Raw genomic sequence first — 19,812 nt, forward strand, 5'->3', positions numbered from 1 at the left:
TCAGCTGTGCCTCTGCAAAAACAGGGAAACGAGGAGGGCAGGAATGACAGCAACTGGAACACATTGTAGGGCAGGGAGGGGAATGGCACCGCAGCGACAGAGGCAAACACAGCTCCGCAGGGAGGCCCAGCACCTCACTCCACAACAAAACGAGACGGGAACATTCACAGAGGGATGTCTTTGGTATCGCTCAGAGATGTGGGAACAGCTGACCTGGGAGCTGGCTGCGTGGAGCGGCGGAGCAGAGGACAGAGCCCAGCCTGGGACTCACAGCACCAAGCAATGCCACAAAGGTCAGCGCAGTGCGGGCTCTGCCATCGGAACGTGCTGCTACCTGCATCACAGGCTGGCAGAGGTACACAGCCCCTTTGTTCGTAGCCCAGAAGTAAAGGCCTCTTAGCAAGTCCCCGCCGGACTGGGTGCTTTTCTCCTCAAGAAAGTTCTCACAAACACCCGCCTGAAGGGGCGACCGCCGGCGATGGAGGAAAGCAGGAGAGAGCGGGAGCAGCAGAGCCGGCAGCCTGCAACATCGGTTTCACAGGGCAGGAGTTTATCACCCAGGACAGGATTTCCACTCTTTATCACGGCTCTTTGTCTAGAATTAAGGCCCCTAAGGGCGACGTTTGCACTCCGAATTAGCCACGAGGCCCTCGCACGCTTCTCGACGCCTCACACCGCGCCTCGAGCGCCCCCGCGCGGCGGCTGTGGGGAACTCGGCGGAGAGCGGGAAGTATCGCGCATGCGCAAATCCGCAGCAGGCCGAGGGTGGAAGGGCGGAGCCGCGCAGGGCGGACGAAGACGGGAAGTCCTTCCTCTTTCCCCGCCCCTGCGCGGCGGCGATTGGCTGCGGTGCGCGGAGGCCCCTCGCCCATTGGCTGGGAGCAGCATCCGCGCGGAGGGGCCCGGCGGCGGCATGGTTCGCTTCAAGAACAGGTGAGGCCGCGGTGAGCGGCGCGGGGCCGCCCACCCCAATCCCGTCCCGTAGCACCCCAGCGACCGCCGCCCGCAGGTACGTGCTGTGCGAGGTGCTCTCGGAGGACCCGCGGTGCCGGCAGTGCATCGAGGACCGCGCGGTGGGCCTCGCCGTCAAGGACGCCATCGCTCGGGCGCACGGGGACTACGGGCTGGGGTGCTGCTGCGTGTCCTTCACAGGTAGCGGGCCGCGGGCGGCGGGCGGGGGAATCGGCGGGGCGGGCGCTGACGGCTGCGCTCGGCCCGCAGTGAAGTACCTGAACGCCTACACCGGCACCGTGCTGCTGCGCTGCCGCAAGGACTTCCAGCGCCTGCTGAGCTCGGCGCTGCCGCTCGTCCGGCACCTGGAGGGCCGCGGGCAGCGCTTCCCCTGCGCGCTGCGCACGCTGCACGTCGGCGGTGAGCACGGGACTCCGGGGCGGCTGCGAGATCAGGGGGGAGGGGAACGGGATCCGCCGGTACCTGCGGGCGTGCCGCGCTGAGCCGAGCCGCTTCTCAGCACCTGCGCTGATGGAGGTGCCCGGCGCGTTCTTGCGTGATAGGTACCATAAGAACCTGTCAGAAGTTTCTAATCCGGTATAACAGAAGACAGCTGCTGCTGCTGCTGCAGAAGTGTACAAACGAAGGTGAGTTCCTCCGCCGTGGCCCTGCAGCGCTGCCTCCGCTGGCGGGGCTGCAGCACAACCGCTGCCGTGTTCTTTGGGCAGAGGAGAGGCGCAGCGTGCGGCAGTCGGTGCTGAGCTGCTCCCTCGAGGAAGAGCAGGCACAGAGCGGGGAGGAGGAGGAGGAGGACGAGGACGGCACGGAGACAGACTGAGCATCACTTGTTCACCTTTGTTTTGTATCTGTATAATCAAGACAATACTAAGTATCTTCTGTATTTAGTAGAGATGCTTTTCCTGTCCCTACTTAGACTTCGTTTCTCCCTTCCAGGTGTTGTTAAATAAAATGCATTTAAAAAACACAAAAATTACACTTGAGTAGGTTTCTTGCCTCTTTTATTCCAGGAGTCAAACCCTTGACTGCTCCTGAAGAGCGGAGTAGCTCCACGCAATCTCCGTGCTGAGGTAGAAGTGAGCTTTAGGCAGTTGGCATGGGAAAGAAACATAGTTATGCTCCTTCAGTGCAGAGAGCAGTAACTTTAGTTTTTGAGCTTATCTTCGAGTGCACCTGTTCTTGAGAGGGCTGTCTGCTGCTTTGAGTCACAAAAGCACCCATTGTCTACGCAAGAGTATAGACTACAAGGGAACACAAGGTGGAACTATGGGGTCTGCTCCATCCAACCCACTTTAAAACTCATAGGTACAATTACTGCTTAGATATTTATTAAGGTTACACCAATCAGTTACAGGAAAGTAGCATTGCTGCTCACATCTCTTGAATCCATAGGAAAACAAGACACAACGTGAAGATCTGTCCTATGGAGAGTGCCCCTGCAGAGAGAACAGCTCTGTGCTTCTTCCCTTACTCGTTCTAGTGCCTGTGAGACAGGGAGGGGAGTTGTACCAGCTCCAACTCCTCTCTCTTGTCAACGCAAAGAAAACTTGACTATAACAGTGTAGGGGATAATAAACAACATATAATGGTTAGACACTCAAGTAGTTACTCCTGTCCCCTGGCTTAAAATGACTGTTAGAAGTAGGACACAATAATAGTATTGTGAACACAGTTAACTGCATACTTGAATCTTTTTTTATTTAATGGCTTTCTGTGCCCTCACCAACAATTTTCCCATGTGCATTTGAAGCATTAACAGCAAGCTGTGTACCACTCCTAGGCACTTTGTTTCTGTGCATTCCTGTGGCAAGCTGCGCTGTCTTTCCCTCAAGCGTAATTAATTGTGACCAAGTGTGAAATTAAGCTGTTTTCAAAGAATGTTGTGCAAGTGTTTCCTCTGTTCTCCTGTAGTAATAGGAACATTCTCGGCCTCCCCAGTGTCCCCCCTCTTTCTGGCTCACTGCTGCATACAGTGTTTTGTGCTCTTTGGTACTGGCTTCCCACATACACGCAGGTGCCTTGAGGGAGCACCTGGAGAAGGAGCCTCTTGTTTTGAAAAGGAAGCACCAATATACTGACAGACTTTTTAAGACAGGGATACAACCAGTGAACATAGCAGTGGTGTGAGAATACCAAACTACAGAAGTGTGGAATAGGTGGGTTCCCTGCTCACACTGCTCACAGTGCAGAAGAGAGAGCGGGCACGGACTGCTTCTTAAAGGAAGCACATAAGCTTTTCAAAACTTACATGAATGCACTTCTTGGAATAGGAGGGGCTGAATGTCACAGAAGATACCCGTCACTCTTGCCCTGTAAGCTACGTGGTACTTCATACCAGCTTCCTGAAAGGAAAGCTGTAGGATGAGGAGGATGCTAAGATTTGAATGTGTTACCAAAAGTGGTGCAACACTCTGTGGTGATATAAACGTTATAGCTCAAAAAGTCTGCAGTATTGTAAGTGTGCGCATATGATTTATTGCAACTGGTGGCCTTGACTGGTACATTACACCTACAGTTCATTTTATTTAACAAAATCCACACCACTTAACTCATTAGCTCCAAATCAAACCACAAGCAGTGCAGAATGCAACCACCCAAAGAAAGAGGGAGGAGGGGTCCAGAAGAGGCATGTTTATAGCCTGAGGAGCTTACTGCAGTTCAGCTCACATCCCAGAACCAAGCAGATGCAGGCCCTTATCCCAGTGCAAGAGATCCATGTTTCTTGCTGGGGGATAAAAGTGTCTATACGCTCCAGCTATCAGTTGTTCCTCCAATTCAAAAGCAGCCAGTGTCAAAACCTCCTTCACCAAGTTACCGAGAGCCCTAGGGTGGAGTGTTTACTCTGGATGATCATCAGGTTACAAAGAATTTGTCAGCCATGGTTGGCAAAAGGAAAAAAAAACAAAAATTAGCAACCTCATTCAACCCACATTAAAACAGAGTTAAACAACTGAGATAAGCCAGGAGTTCCTTCTATCACTAGTGCCAGTATGCATTTTGAAATACACAATTTCAGCAACACTTCAAAAACCAAGTAGCCAAGTTCTGCTTTACACTCACCTCAGCTTTAAGCCTTTCAAAGCCAGGAGAACAGAAGGAATTCTTGCTCTTTAGAAAAAGAAGAGATGGCAGCTAACACTTTAAAGCCAGAAAGCTCTTTTGCCCCAGTGCAGAGGAAACCAGTCTCCAAAGAAAGCACTTCAACAGCTTTACTGAAACAGCACTCACAGTCAGACAGACTTCTGTCTGTGCATACCTGGGGAAGTAAAGGCTCTCTGCCTCTTCACTTAGGCAATACTACAGCACTCTGGCAGTACCGTACAGATGTAAGCACTTTCATACTGCTTATTAGGCCAAAAGAACTGACAATGGTACAGACTAGAAGCCTTGGCTGAATGGTGTCTAGGTCATTTCTTTCAAAACTTTGTTTCAGTATAAACCAATTTGGTAAGTTGGAATAAAAAAAATCTTCAACATCTACTGTCGTGGTTTCCTCCTGAACCCCCTAGAAGCCCTGGAAAAACAAGTTTAGTCTGTTCAAATTTAAATACTTAAAACTATAGCAGCAAAACAAAGCAAAATGAAAAGAAAACCAGGAGAGGAAACTTCTCTTGAATAGCAGAATCACTTTGTGTGAACAACAGAGGTGCTGAACAGTAGCTTCTGCTTCTGTTTCTTTCTTTTCTTCCCTCCTTTTTCCTCTGTGAAGAATTAAAATGACACTGTTATTCTTCTCATGGAACAGGAATATCACACAGGAAACAACTACTAGATGGAGATCTCAGCTCCCTCTAAGAGAACTGCTTTAAGTTACCAGAAGCCCTAGTCAAGTTGTTCATAAACCACAACCTGATACCCTTCAGTCCTGTTTTGCAGCCAATTTTTGATCCCCCAAATTGCTTCTCTTACTTCTCCCAAAAGGAGAAATATTCATTTTTTTCTTACTTCAGTATTTTTTTGAAGCCTCCCCTCCTCACCTGATAAATGATCGGCCGTGGACGGTTTGTCCAGTTTCAGGAGGGCCGCCTCAATAGCTTGGCTGAAGGAATTCTGGAAGCTGGGCACAGGTATGCGGTCAGAGCTGTCACTTTCTCCATCACTCTCCACTGGCACAGGGAGTGCCAGAGCGTTCTCATCTGAAAGAAAGGAAAGGGATGTGTAAGACTTTCACAGTTCAAATGCCTCTCCACATTCCAGATGTTTCTTTACAAAATTTCCTTAAGATTTAGATGCACAGAAAAGTTTTCTTACCCTTTGTCTTTGGAGCAGGTTTGGGCCATGCTTCAGGTTTTGCTTTTCCAACTCTCAACATCTATCAAAAAAGTTGTAAGATCTGATTAAATCCCATGCATCAGAACAATCCTGCATATGCCCTAAGTAGGAAGAAAACCCAGGAACCCATGCAGCCCCCAAACCCTATGTCTTCTCCTTAAGATTCATCCCACATTGCAATTGTGTTTTCAGACTCATCCACTAACATACAAGTAATTCTGACAAGATTTACCTGCCATGAGGCTTACCTGGGCAAAGGATGGGAATGGAGACTCTTCTTCTAAACTCCCACAGAGTGATGGGCTGGCCTGGCTGGCAGCAGGTGAAAACAGAGTTGGAATAGAATCTACCAAGAAAAGAAGTGGTTAAAGCCAGGTGCATTTCGCAAAGGCACTTATGCAGCTTATAAGCATAAAACAGAAATAAAGGATTTTATTATCTTCTGTAATGCGCTGGTTTTATCTCACTGGTTACATCCATTAATCACACAGAGAAAAGTCTTAAATTTCCTTAATATTTAAGGAAAAAATATGGGGTTTTTTGTGTTGTTTTGTTTCATTTCTGGTTGCTCTTATTTGTTTTGAAAGCAGCACTTAAGAATAATTTCTATTTAATGTTTTTTTAAGAACTGCAAGATACAACATCTGGTGATGTATCACCAGACAACAACCCAAGTGCTTATCAGTTATGTTTTGCTACAACGTAGCGGGGGGGAAGGTGGAGAAAGAAAAAAATGCCAGTGGTGTATTCCTGACACACATGCATTTCTGCCTTTCCCCAGCTCCATCCCCTTTTTTCTTCGCTGCGTTAGCAAAGATGTAAAAGGTGCAGTAACTACAGTACAGATACCATTATCGCTACAGTAGAGACAGTAAAAAGCAGATCTCTTAGCAGTGTTAGTCATTTGAGGATGCCTTTTAGGAAATCTATGATAGCAGTCACTGGTCAGTATTAAGAAACATTAGCTTGACCTGAGCAGCAGATCCTCAGAGAACAACCAAGAGCTAGATGTAGTATGTTTGTCCAGATGCTCACCTGTCTGAAACACAGGGCTTCTGCCAAGAGGAGACAGACAGAAGCTCTGATGATCAATGCTGGTAGTTTCTCCATGGCAAGAGGAAAAGGCAGGGAACTGCTGCAGGTTCTCTAAAGCAATATGGACTTCTGGATCTAGAAAGAGGTTTTAAATTAAAGCAGTACACAATGTGGGGGAAGAGTGTCAAGCATGTTGTTTCGGGATGCTGGTAGGTGCAAACCCAGAAATTTTCTTTCCATCTATTTTGCAAGCCCTGCTGCTGGATGGAAGCAGCTTCTAGGCTTTTTTTCCCCGTTCCTTCTACACTTTCCACTCTATACTATAAAAACAGAAATCAAGAATCCTGAGAGCTGGATGGAGATAGTTGTGCACTCAAACACCCTCTCTCCCACAATGTGCAAGTATGCAGAAACTGCATTAACATCATTTAACACTAACTAAAACACTTCGTCACTCCATAGAACAAGATTACAATGCATTAAGAATCATTTCTAAGTACACACTACAAACTAAAGGCCTTACAGTCCCATCCTACAGCTCAAGAAATCAGCTCAGCAACTAAAGATGACTGTGAACCCACCAGTTATGCTCGAGCGAAACTTACATTTGCCCTGTTTCTTGTTTTCTTCTATCTCAATTCTGCGTTCACGACGTCGTTCATCACGAGCTTTCTTCTGCCGCAGGCGTTTCCTCTTCTCAATGTCATCTAGGAGCAACAACACACAGCATTGGATAGGAAAGAACCACACCGAAGCTTTGGCAGCACTTCCTCCAGCTTTGTGAACAACGTGTTCGGTTGTAACACATTAGTAACAAGACATGCTTACAAACAACATATGCTCTTGCAAGGAGCCAGGCCTTCTTATTCTTTGTATAATTGTTGTTAGAGCAGTGAATTGAGGTTGTTTCGTCTAGCAGTCAGCAGCCAGTTGATGCAAGAGGAATAAAGCTGCTATTTTTGCTCTTTTTTTTTCCTGCTATTAAGGGATAGGAATGATTTCCCCCTCACCGAGATTTTTAGGAAGGTAAGCACCAACCTGAGAACAACTCTAAGGTCTCCTTAGAGATGATGGGTGGCTTCAGTGCCAGTTCACAAATGCTGAACTCACAAGTGAGGGGCAAGTGACAGAGGTAACGATGACGCTGTCTTATATCCTGATTTAAAAAAAAAAAAAAAGGTAGATATATAATTGCAAAAACATCTAGAGACTGCCATACTGATGAACAGCAGTGGAGACTGAATGCCCACCCTTCGTCAAATCAAATAGGGAAAAAAAAAAACAAGCAAACAGCATAGTGACACAGTAATCACTTTATGAACTACAAAAATGCGAATGACACCTTGGGTCAGAACCAAATACTCCAAAATCTCCAACAACTGTACCATATCCATACCTGGATTAAGTTATTCCAGTTCACTTACTGATCTTCCTGCTATTCATCCCTTCTCACATTACTGGAATAAAATTCTGCACTACCAGCCCTCTGATGCACTTATGCTTGCACTTAACTAAATTTGCCTTCTGCGCTTCAATTCTTTTGACTGCCAACTACCACTCTGCTTGACTGAAAGAAGCTGAGTTTTCTATTTTTCCTTGGAGAGGGATGAGAACTCACTAGTCTCTGCATACACTCGGACTCAAGTATATACATTATTGAAGATGAATTAGGAATTACATTTAGCTGTTATTGCATGTGCCAGTTCTTGCTGTAGTCCTTCCGAGGTAAACAAATTCAACATTCAACCCTTCTGGAACTTCCGTGCCTTAAACACACCTTTTATCTCAAACACCGAAGTTGCTTTCCATCCTCTTTCTTCTAGGTAACATCCTGCCTCTACCCTTGATGCTCAGAAACAATTGCTTCTTCAAGACAGAGGCAAAACACTCCTTCAGATTCAGAAAGATGATAATGTATCTAGTTCAAGCTACTTTCTTATGGGATTTTTTTTTTTTTTAAGATAGCTTTAAGAACAAACCAACTTCAAGCTTGCAACTCTCTTACTCCTAAAACTTCTTAACTTCTAGAAGCAAGCAAGCTAAACTGCAGTCAGGGCATCAAAAACAACTTAAAGTATTGCAGCTTACACAGATGCCTTTCACAAATTAGCATGCCAATCCGTTCACAGTAATTGCTTCTCATTACTGCAGACAAACATCTCACCTATCAGCTACAGAGATCAAACTACTAACATGTGGAAGTAAAGTAACTACCTCTGTCATCGAGTATCCAGCTATCTCCACCACAGCTGCAGTTATCTTCTCTGGACTCTTCTCCAAGCTGCCATATTCACGAACAAGGCATCGAACGTTCACGGGGTGAAGATACATACATTGTCCATCCTCCGCTGTAACGTAAGACAGCATCAGTTGTTCTTTGCCTGTTAGTTTTTAACATCCTTCTCCCCACCTCAGTCCATTTAACCATAACTGAAGTTCCCTTCTGAGGGTGTGGGAGTTTCACTTCACAGAGTTTAGCTGAATCTAACAAAGTGACAAGTGTCCCAAAGGAGGCACCTCTGCCCCCACGACTCCAGGATTTCATTGCACTGACCTTGATAGAAATAGTAAAAAGGTGAGCTGTTAAGATGTCCGCCGCTAACTGTTTCTTTAGATTCCTGGTAGCTAGTTTCAGCTGGATTTGATTCTCCTGTAGTGTTCACTTCAGGTTCCCCTATGTTATCCACCTCATGTATTTCCTCTTCATCCAACACTGCCTCTTCTGACTCAACAGGAGACAAAAAGGAACTTGCTACATCAGAGCAAGGCTCCACAAGCTCCTCGTCAAACGCAGAGAGATACTCCACACCGCACTAATACAGCAGAGAGCACACAGTTAGACCCACATCACCTCCTTCAAAAGATAATCACTTAAAAAAATCTTTGGTACCAGTTCACCCTGCATTGCAGTGTGAAGTGGCAGAACTAGACACTAAGATCTGTCCGAACAAAGCTGTCACTCACCTTTTTCTCTTGGGAAACTGCAGGCCCCTTTGACTTAGAGCTGTCTAGGACCAGTTCTTCCACAGCTGCACTAATTCCAGCAACACCACTGTTTTTATCCCGGTCAGCAGAGAGCGCTGCTTCTCGCTCCTGCAGGTCATCCAAAAAGAACAAGTTTCAGTTTCCTATTTAGCCAGGATTCTACCACCGTAATTATTTTCAGCCCTGGCCTATATTCAGGTTTTCATAGGTGTATAATTTATATGTGAATATATGCGACAGACCATTGAAGAGAGGTCCCCTCCCAATGCAGGGCACCTGAAGGTTTTGAAAAGGAAAATTCTACAGGTTTGCTCAGGTACCTGGAGCCCAAAGGCTACAGTCTCCTCCAAGATTTCTATCTGTACTCTAGCAGCAAACATTACCATTTTGAAAGCATGTACATTACAGAGACCAGAATAATCACACACAGCCACTTCAGTGGCAGAACATAAATGCTCAGCGTACTGTTAAAAATAAAGTTACTAAAAACATCCAAAGAGGCTCTCACCTTCAGTTCCTGGATGGCTGACTCAATGAAGCACGCCTCGGGAGTATGTTTTTCCTCCTCATACTGCTTTAGTAATGCTGCTTTCTCCTCCAGAATCACCAGCTGCAAGACCTGCTCCCTGGATGCCAGGAGCAGCTTTGAATACTGGCTGTGATGGTCATCTAACAGAAGGAGCACCAAACCATTAGCACCTTCGTGTAGAGGCACCAGTTTGAACTGGCATAGGGAACCACAGTTTCTTCTGAAGTTTCATTACTGCTCAATTTTGCGAGTTAAACCACTGCAAAGTGGGCAATATTTAGAAAGCATTTGATCCAAACTCTGCATGTTACTGTTATACTACCGATGATGCAAGCTGGTGCCAATTGCCTGCTCTGCTCCACAGATCTCTCTGTCACGGCAGTTTATCTGCCTCTTTCAACCTGCCAATTCACCACTTAATTGCTTAGCATCAAAAAATTACATCCAAGCTTCTCTTCTGTGGAAGCATCAGCCCTGAGAAGTCCACGGTGGTCACAGCTTCCTGAAAATCCAGTCTGCAGCTTCTTCTTCTCTACATACGCAAAGATGCTGCAACTGTTTTGTCTCAAACAAGTTCATAATCCATTACGTATTCAAGACTCATACAGAATTATTATTAATAGCCTAATTATTAGACTATTAGTCTTTTACAGTAAACACAGCAGAAATAGTAGATAAACTAAAGAAGCTTAGCAAAACGTAGTCATCTTGTTACTAGAGTGCTTAACTACAAACTTCACAGCAGGAACAGCACCACATACTGGTACAGTCCATACTCTCTGCTTCCTAAGGTCCAACCTCTGCAAAGCTTTGTCTACAGAACACCCTGTTAACACTGAACTTTCTGGGTTTGGAACGATCTCAAATCCAGCACTGGATTTTTATAGAAGGATTTGATCTTTTGTAGGAGGATTTAAAGTCTTCTACTTTCAAAGGTGAGGGAAATGCAAGTGCACATTCTGCATACTTGGATACGCACCATAAGCTGCGAAGCTTGACTTTTTACAGAGAGCTTAAATGCATGCAGCTTTTAACAAATGCAGCTGCAAAATGAAGTGAGCCAAGACAGCCCACAAAGCAGCAAAGTAAAATCATTTATTCAATCAAAGAATTTTCATGATATTAACAGAAAATACAATGTATTAGTCACATCACTTGAGTGGAGAAAACTGAAGTCAGGCAACAGATGTTCAGAGTAGGTTTGCAAGAATTTTGACTGTTTCCCCAAATTATTTGGGGATCTTAGTGGATAAGCAAAGATGGTGAAGACCTTGTTGAAAAATACATCCTTGAAATATTTCAGACACAGAGACTAAGCTGTAGAATGAGGAGCCAGAAGGCGAAAGATGTTGAGGCCACCGACGAACCAAAGCAGTGAGTGACACTAGTGACTGCACAGCACAAAACGTACGAACTAGTAACCAAAATGCATGAAGTCTGTAGTGCTTGACAGAAACCAGAATGTGTGTTAAAGTCTTACAAAAAGTCAAGTGTGAGTAGAAAGACCGTTAAGATGGGATCGTTATGGTTTTCAGATGCTAAAACGCATGCTTTGTGGTCTGAACCACTGTAAGATGGCATCATGGAATTTCCATGGGAAATCTCTAGACAAGTCCTAGTCACAGTTTGAAGCAGGATGCAACTAGCAGGACTGCTACACTCACCTCCAACGTAAACAGGCTGCACCACATTCATCCACTGAGATTTGGGCAGTGCTATCAGAACACCTTTCTCTCTTCTCATCAGTTGCATTGTAATGACATCACCGATTGCGTACTGACGTGTTGCCATAGCTACAACACTGCAATGCAAGGACAAGGTTAGCAGGGTAAAATTTAACGTTTCAAAAAGATTTATCGCTTAATAAATGTCATCTCACCTCTTGAGATCCTTCTTGTGAACCGAGCCGTAACAAATAGGACATTTACTCCAGGTCTTTTCACTCAAGGAGAGATAATGAAGGATGCACGCCCAACAAAAGATGTGTCCGCAGCGGGTGATCTTTGCTGCTGTGGGTGGGTACAGACAGATTGGGCAAGAGGGCACTTCATGGCTACAAATTCGCTGAAATGGCACACGAGAAGAACAGTACAAGTTATAGACTTGGGCATCATTCCGTTGCACAGAAACTAAACCACCTGTAAGATCTACTCTAACATGTTAGTCTTCCAGCTCTTTAGGCTCTGCTTATTTATCAAGAAATTAAGTACACTGTGAACTTTCAGTCTATACATGCAATAACCCTCAAAGTCACCCATCTGGCATTTTTACTCTACTGGCATTAAAAAAGCAACTCTTCACGTGTTTTCCCTTGTGTTTGCCATCTCTTAAAGTTAGCAACATCAACATCATCTGAATTCAAACATGGAGAAGATAGCAAATGAATTATGTTACCTCCCTTACACCAGCACACGTGTGCAGTCCTGTTTAACTGAGACTGAACTTACCTATTTCCATGAACACGCTAGTTTAGTCACATATTTTGTTAGCATCTGTATGTTACAGAGACAAAACAGCCACACAAGCACCTGATTTTTAGATCTCGCAGGGTCACGCAGCAGTAAACAAACATACCTTCCCATCAGCTACATGATACGGTCTGCAAAGACCAGTCATGGTCTAAGTTTCTACTTGAGGCAACCTAAAGTTCTGGCCACAGTTATCAAGAGATTTTCCACTTTGTTGCTAGGCAAGTTGGGCCACCTATGCACATGATAATTCCTCAAAATTCTACACTCTAGTCCTCTTTCATGGATGCGTGCCCAACTTTTCTGTTAATATCTTGATCACAAGGACTAAGTCTATAGAATGTCAGATACTATTTTTGATAAGCTTCCATCTGCAAAAGCAAGAAGAAGCTGCTAATTTTCCTAATAGATTTTAGCACTTCTCTCTTGCTGTCAAAGTACTTCATAACATATTCCATGACAGATCTTTCCCAGTATTGTGGGAGTGACAGAAGAGGCCTCAAGCTCAGAAACAGCTGAGTTTTACGTAACATCACAAAGAAACAGATAAAAACAGGTTGAGTTTCTTAATAAGGAGAAAAAAAAAATCTAGCCCATCACAACTGACCACTTGCTCCACAAAGTCCCAGTTGACCAAGGTATCTGGATCAGCAAAGTGGACTGTGTAGTCCTGTTCTTCAGAGACAACAAACTGGCAGCTGGGGAAAGGCAAAGAGACAGATGATCTACTCAGTTGTTTCTAAGAATTCTTTGAGAACTACCCCATAGGATTCTCAGAGCTTCTTCTTTGCCCAGCAGAAGATCACTGGACACAGTTGCTAACCTCCACCAACAAAAAACAAAGTTCAGTTCACAATCAGATTCCCAGAATACAGGTATGTCTAACTGAAGTTAGAAATAGCATCACAAACAGAGTGAGCCAGGCAGAGTGGTATTCCAAAAAACATAAGAAACAGAGTCAGGGTCTTTGCTTTTGGGACGTACAAATTCAGATTAGCTTTGATTCAGCAACTGCCATCCCTACCATCTGAACATGTTGTCTTTTGGAAGAAAGGATCATCTTCCACATGGAAACTACATAGGTCTTCCCAAAAGGAGTGTCATATTCCACAAATGATGTTAGAAAATTAAGGTGGAAGGCTAACTGGTTTGTGTCTAGAGGACTCAGATACCTGTCAATAGGCAAAGAAGAAAATTTCATATATTTTTCTCTCCTGCAAGTACAGTCATGGCCACTAAAATCTACAGAGGTAACTCCAAGCTGGGGAAGTCAATACAAGTATGCACAGTCAAACAGTTCCCTGGCTCATCATCCCTCGCAGCTTACTGTCTCTGTAGAGGTCTAACAGCCCTGCTAGTCTTCCACTCACTTGGCCTGTAGGAAGAGCTCCTTGTTGAAAGGTTTATGTCCCCACTTGTTCCTTTTCCCCCAGTTGCCATGTCCATTCCCGTCAAAATGACCAGTCTGGCCACGGGGTTCAAAAGTGAAGTTCAGCAAGTGGTTCAGATTAATCTTCTTGGGACCAGAGAACTGGGCAGGACTGAACTCTGCCCGTTGAGCCTCTGCTACCTAAGAGACAACAGCATTTATTAGAAGTTGCCAGAATTTACTGCAAAAGCATCAGTACAAGTCAATATCCAGGCTCCGTCAACGAGTACGTACAGAATGTGCAGCATTCACTCACTCACCTTCTCCTATTCCCGTTGCACAAATCAAGCACTGCGGCATAAGAAGTACATGAGAACTTGAGAGTTAGAACTGAGTGGTCTTACCCCACACTGATCAAATGGAGGAGAGCATAAAACCAACCTACATGATGAAAAGTAAAAGCCAACAATACCCAGCAGCCAAGGTTAATAACAGAAGGAAGATGTTCAGATCCTCGTGGTATTCTTTTAGATAGCCAGTAATACAAGTTTGATTCCTATTTGCATAGATTACATTTGTTTTTGTTAGTTTTCATATAACGAAGAAGAGAAGGAGAATTCAACAGTGACAGCTAATGAGTTTTGACAGAGTTAGCATTTTAGGTAAGGAGCGTTGCTCATCCACTAATACTGACAAATCAGCATCTTCTGTATCAATGCAAAACCACCAATACTCTACAGTTTTTACACCCACATCACCATAAGAAGCCTCAGTCTGGTTTTACTCCATCTTGTTGTCACCAAGGTTAATTTGATTACTTTCCCAATGACGCTACCACGTGCAAATACGTACACTCAAGTGGTTAGATACAATCATCTCAGACCTTTAAAAGCTAGGAATTGTTACCACTAGATATTTTCATGAAGGACCTTTGCTTCATGAGATATGTACACGGCCTGCCTAGGTACCCACTCCTCAGATGGCATTTCCACTAGTTTTACTGTTCTTTTTTATTGCAAGTCCCTCAGAGCAGACAGCACTCCTCTTCTGTTGTTGCAAGGTTGTTCTGCTCCCACTCACTCTGGCGTCTCACCGATGTGAGCACCTCTTATTGCTCCTTCCCTTCCCAGCCCAGGAGCTGAACACAGAAGACCTATCTAGGCAGGTCAGAGATCCTCTCGTTCCAAGAAAGAAGGCCTTGGAGACACCACGTTACGATTCTCACCTCATCTCGTCTTCCACCATTACTAGAGCTAAAAAGTTTGCCACTTCCACCGCTCCCGCCCCTCTGAGGGGGCATCTTGTTAAAAGCTTTGCTTTTCTGTGAATTGGAGCGACGGGACTGGCTGGAAAAGTTCTCATTTTTGGAATATGAAGTTTCTCTTTTCCGACCGTAGCGCTGTTTGGATCCATTCGTATTCTTTCCATCTGAAAGAAAACAACACCACAAGGATCAGCCGGAGCCCCAGCAGCCCAGAGCCAGTTCCCCCCGGCGCGAGCACCACGCAGGAGGAGGGCATGTACACAGGCCAACAAACTGGTCAAACAGTACCAGGAAGGATTGATTTCCCCATGCTTTAGCCTTTATTAGAACAGTTTTCTCAGTTTTATTCCTTCTGATTTGGAATGGAACCATCAGCACGCTGCCTGGTGCACGCAATGCTGAGCACCAACACTGCGCCTTCACGGCCCGTTACAAGGACCAACAGCAGCTGGGTTATTTCTCATTCCATTTCTGAATATTTTCTATCCTTCCCTTAAATAAATACCGCCGCCTGCATCTGCCTTGAAGACTCCCACTTTTCAATACTTCCCTGCCTATTTTCACTCTTCCCCCAGCTGATCTGTTTTTAAAAACACCCTTTTCTTTCACAAGGCCAACAAACGCCCGTCGATCCTGAAGTACAAGCCCGACACCTCGGCCTCGCAGGGCACATTCCCAATATCTGAGTACTAAGTCCACGACCCACGCAACAAGGCCTGTTTGCCTGGAAGCGTGCCGAGCACACCACTGACCACACAGCACAGGAAACAAGCACAGCGCAGAACACTGCAGGGCTGAGGCTCACAAGAGCAGAAAAATCAGTCAGGCTCTTGAGAGATGTTTCTTATGTCTACACAGCCGCTCCTTCGATGGTTAGAACTGAAGTCTAACGCTATGAAGATGTCTCTAGTAGTCTTAACCTAACATTGGAATTGCCTCAAGTACAGAGCAGTCTGCTTTCCCACCACCTGCCACTAGCTTTAATGGCAGAAGAGTTCTGCTGATGAACTTGGAAGCTGAGCTCCTCATGCTCGGTGGGTTCTCTGCACAACAGCCAGCCCCACACTGCAGCTATTCAGCATCACACACACCTCACAGTGGCTACAACATCCAGATCTATGTGAAATAATCCTTTTAGTTTCTCCTTGCCCACTCTGTGGTCCTTCCCATCCCCTAAGATAAATCTCATACAGCAGCAAACACGTCAGTGTAATTCACGATGGCGTTAGTCATGCTGACCCCTCAGTTCAGTATTAAACCAATCCCACCAGAACCAGACACGTAACTCCAACACCTGCTCTGCCCCACTGCTGCACGCAGGCTGTGAGGACACAGGTTTGGTGTTATCAGGGAAAAAAACACACCAGAAGCTGCCAAGTGCTCAGGGTGTAACCAGGCATGGCTTCATGATTAGATAGACCTTTTTTGGAGTGTTTGTAGGAAAGAGGCCACAATCAACACCCTTGAATCTCTGGTCAAAATTCAAGTTATTTAGAGGAAGTTTGGACCACCGCTCCAGTTGTTTATGAGCAGAGCTTGCTGCTTCAGAGCCCTCTGAAATCTGCAACTACAGCCAATGCCACAGAAAGGCACATTCCTGCTGTACCTCCAGCAGCTTTTCTGCAACCTCCAATGGAGAAAAAGAAACTCAAGAGGAGGTGTTCAATCTGCAATGGGTTTTTACGTTTCAATATGAGGTTCAGGAGCAGCTCCTACGTGCTGCTAACAGAATTTCCTTCCCCTTGTCATTTTAATCACATTACTCACCATCAAGGGCACCAGTGTGTCAGCCAGCTGGTTCACACACATTCCTGCCACACTGCATCACTCCAGACAGGCTCCTCCAGGCTCCACAAGTCACGGCAGCAGCTCCTACATTTTACAGCACAGTCCTCCCCACCTGTGTCTCTTCAGGAAGGCCCTCGCATTACAGCCCAGCACCACCTCCAGCCTGATTTTACTGATTCCTTTTTCCCCTCCCACAGTAATTAACCCTGTGAGGATTTCCAGTCATCAAGGTAGTGATGAAATAAGTCAGCAGACAACCAAGAGTTTGAAATATGCATCTGTAAACTGGAACACCTCTTTTTTTGTCCCTGCAAAACTAAGCAGTGCCGTTCCTTCTGACCTTTACAGCATGCCACGTGCCAGAGCTCTGCTTTGTGTCATCCCTCCCTGCATTCCCTTAAGAGCTATGCAGAGCACAGGGATATCTGCGCTCACTCAGGGAGAAAAGCAGAAAACTCTCACAACAGCCGCTCATCAGTTTTAAGCAGGATATGTTTGGATTTGGGGTTTATTTTTCCATCTTTTCTTGGCAAATCAGACATGGGCAGCAGCAGGGCAGGTGAGGTACTTACTCTTCCCCCACATCCTCAATTCTCACTAGACCTAACCTGTAATATATTTTACCCGCTCACACTCCAAGAGAAGACCTACAAAACACTGTCTATATAACTTCAAAATGCTAGCAACAAAGTCGTTCTTGCCTTATGGAGTAAAGTTTAATTTAGTTTCTATGGCCATGTTTGAAAAGAAGTTAGAATGCCACTCCCACAAGCAGCAGCGCCAGCAGCATCTCGGTTAGCTCGCTTCGAGCCATGCTGCAAGGGAACAGGAGAAGCTACTCCAAGGTTTCAGGAATGGCCTTTCCTTCACCTCCTCAGCAGGACACAGCCACATCAGGTAACAGAGCAGCAAGTAAAGGACAAGAGCTTGGCTGGACTTAAAGCCAGTGAGCACTGGTGCAAAAGCCACTTATGAAACAGGAGGTCAAGCCTTCTGGGGAGGGCATTTCAAAAGGAGACATCAAAGATTCATAATACCTCCCATACAGTTCCTGACCCAGGAAAGAACCTGGGCGGGCCACATCAGCTAGCCACAGCTGCTTCTGGGTGGATAAGGAACTTGAGAAAAAAAATCCTGTGTGAGAAAGAGATTCCAGTGTCTCCTGTGAGACAACGCAGTGAGAAAACAGTCACCGTCCAACACCACTGCACTGTGTATACTCAGCCCAGGGCTGTTTGCCCCCATCCAACTAGGGGAACCTTCTCATTTTAGCTCTCAGTACACTCCAGGGAAGACACTCCCAGATATACATAAACTCCTGCTGCAGGAGTTGCTACTTGTTTTACAGACCTCCTCAGTGCACCATAAGGGTAGTGTCTCATCCCATAGTGCCTCTCCACAAAAGTTACCAGGTGTCTCAGAGGCAGAATTACATCACGCCAGATGTTCTTTGTAAGTATACACTTGAAAAGCAGAAAAATCCTACATAACAAAAAGAAAATTACACGCAGACTGCTCGGTGGAGTCTATCCAGCGGGAGATCAGTTAACACAGGTAAACAACAGGCAGTACTTGGCCACCTGGAACCTGAATGCGTTTATGAGGTCTAAAAAAGAGCCATCACCTTCAGGACACCAGTTCTGCTAACGCTGAGTGGGCCACCTGAAGTATTTCAGTCAAAATAAACCAGTGAGGAAGGAAATTCAGACAGCGATGGTGTTGAAGCAACCTGTAGGCACACTCATACTTCCGGGACTACAACCACACACTTTGAATGCTACTGCCCCACTTCCACATTTTGGAAAAAAACACAGCGTTGCCAGGAATGGTGCTTCTGACCACCCTTAGGGGTCTGGGGGAGGTTCAGGTCTTACCTGGAAGACAGTCATGTGAGGAAGAAGGAAGGCTCATCACCAACTGCTCCGTCAGCAGAACCAGCTGTGTGCAATGACAGCTGTGGCACTTTGATGACAACACCAGATACGCTGCAATGTGTACTCTGACCTCTCCCAAAGAGGGTCACCAGAGCGCCCAGGGAGGGACTGCTGCAGGGGTGCAGGACCTCCTTAAGCACAGCAGAAAAGCACTTGGCCCGAGCGCAGAACCAAGTCAGGGCTCCTTGACAGGCAGTAGCACATATGTGTGATGAGTGCAAAACCAGACCTCTGCCTCTCAAACGGATTACTCCAATGCCAGCACAGATCATGGAATCACTGAAGATGGAAAACACTTCTCAGATCCCCAAGCCCAGCGCAGCCCACCGTGCCCACTGACCATGTCCCTCAGTGCCACATCTCCCCAGCTCCGGAACACCTGTAGCAGTGACCACCACGCAGCCTGTGCCAGCGCCTCACCACTCCTGAGAATACACTTCTCTTAACACCCAACCTGAAAGCAAACATAAACCTGAGGGAAGCAGAGAACAGGCAGCATAGCGCACCGAGCCAGGAACGATGCCAAAGAGGAAGGAAAACAAAAACCACAGCCAAGCACTGAGCTACACAGGGACCCCCTTTCTCCTCCCGAGCCACAGGGCCCCGCCGCAGCCCGAAGGCCTCGAGGACCCCCCCGGCCCCGCCCGGCCCCATCCCGGCTCTTACCGCCTTTGGGCTTAGACTCCCCCGCGGCGGGCCCGGCCGAGGCGGAGCGCGGCGGCTGCGCTTTGCCGCCGGCCGAGGAGCCGGGCGCACCGGGGCCGCAGGGGCCGCTCTTGTCCATGGCGGGGGCGGAGGCGGGGGGCGCGCCGGGCGGGCTCTGCAGCATCAACGGGCGCCCCGGCGGGCGAGCACGACGGGCGCTGGAGGAGCCGGCGGGGGCCCAGGCTCATGGCCCGCGGGGGGGACCGGCGGGGGCGGCGCAGCGCGGACTCGGCCTCCTTCATGGCGACATCTTCTCGGAGCTCCGCTCGAACCGGGGGAAGGCCGCGGAAGGCCGGGCCGGGCCTGCGGGGCTCCGGGCGACGACGAAAGGAGCTGCTGACGGAGCCCCGCGGGGCCCGGCTCTGCCTGCCGCCCGAGCGGTCGGCGCCACTCAGGCACCCTCCGGCTCCTCGGCGCCGCCCCGGCCCCGGCTCGGCCGCCGCCGCTGCCCCGTAATGGCGACGAGTCGCCCGCAGCAGTGCCGGGACCCGGAT

At 46.9% G+C, this 19,812-nt stretch overlaps 2 protein-coding genes across 5 annotated transcripts; one reads left to right on the top strand and one right to left on the bottom strand.

Annotated features, from left to right (window-relative positions):
• Positions 833–1,952, top strand: POP5 (POP5 homolog, ribonuclease P/MRP subunit). Of its 2 annotated transcripts, XM_021412764.1 has the most exons (5): positions 833–933; positions 1,010–1,152; positions 1,222–1,371; positions 1,515–1,598; positions 1,680–1,952. In XM_021412764.1, the coding sequence occupies exons 1-5, from the start codon at positions 914–916 to the stop codon at positions 1,787–1,789; spliced, it is 507 nt and encodes a 168-aa protein (XP_021268439.1). In that variant the 5' UTR covers positions 833–913; the 3' UTR covers positions 1,790–1,952. The 2 variants fall into 2 exon arrangements, with proteins under 2 accessions (XP_021268439.1, XP_021268440.1); XM_021412765.1 differs by lacking the exon at positions 1,222–1,371.
• Positions 2,281–19,800, bottom strand: RNF10 (ring finger protein 10). Of its 3 annotated transcripts, none has more exons than XM_021412755.1 (17): positions 19,280–19,800; positions 14,853–15,055; positions 13,629–13,828; positions 12,866–12,956; positions 11,670–11,854; positions 11,455–11,591; positions 9,770–9,930; positions 9,241–9,369; positions 8,831–9,089; positions 8,491–8,624; positions 7,315–7,432; positions 6,882–6,983; positions 6,277–6,411; positions 5,490–5,587; positions 5,221–5,281; positions 4,947–5,105; positions 2,281–4,670 (listed from the first exon to the last, which is right to left on the bottom strand). In XM_021412755.1, the coding sequence occupies exons 1-17, from the start codon at positions 19,440–19,442 to the stop codon at positions 4,594–4,596; spliced, it is 2,412 nt and encodes an 803-aa protein (XP_021268430.1). In that variant the 5' UTR covers positions 19,443–19,800; the 3' UTR covers positions 2,281–4,593. The 3 variants fall into 3 exon arrangements, with proteins under 3 accessions (XP_021268430.1, XP_021268431.1, XP_021268432.1); XM_021412756.1 differs by lacking the exon at positions 19,280–19,800 and adding an exon at positions 18,554–19,209; XM_021412757.1 differs by lacking the exon at positions 19,280–19,800 and adding an exon at positions 16,659–19,207.

The sequence above is a fragment of the Numida meleagris genome, chromosome 14, assembly GCF_002078875.1.
Source record: "Numida meleagris isolate 19003 breed g44 Domestic line chromosome 14, NumMel1.0, whole genome shotgun sequence".
Taxonomy (NCBI): domain Eukaryota; kingdom Metazoa; phylum Chordata; class Aves; order Galliformes; family Numididae; genus Numida; species Numida meleagris.

What these genes read in the sequence shown, in the direction of transcription:
- POP5 (XM_021412764.1), top strand. Translation starts at nt 914, where the DNA reads ATGGTTCGCTTCAAGAACAG. An exon ending in CTGCTGCGTGTCCTTCACAG is followed by an intron (nt 1,153 to 1,221) that starts GTAGCGGGCCGC and finishes CTCGGCCCGCAG; the next exon opens with TGAAGTACCTGAACGCCTAC. An exon ending in GCGCACGCTGCACGTCGGCG is followed by an intron (nt 1,372 to 1,514) that starts GTGAGCACGGGA and finishes CTTGCGTGATAG; the next exon opens with GTACCATAAGAACCTGTCAG.
- RNF10 (XM_021412755.1), bottom strand. Translation starts at nt 19,442, where the DNA reads ATGCTGCAGAGCCCGCCCGGCGCGCCCCCCGCCTCCGCCCCCGCCATG. An exon ending in AAGCCCTGTGTTTCAGACAG is followed by an intron (nt 5,588 to 6,276) that starts GTGAGCATCTGG and finishes TTTTCTTGGTAG; the next exon opens with ATTCTATTCCAACTCTGTTT. An exon ending in CACGGCCGATCATTTATCAG is followed by an intron (nt 4,671 to 4,946) that starts GTGAGGAGGGGA and finishes AATTCTTCACAG; the next exon opens with AGGAAAAAGGAGGGAAGAAA.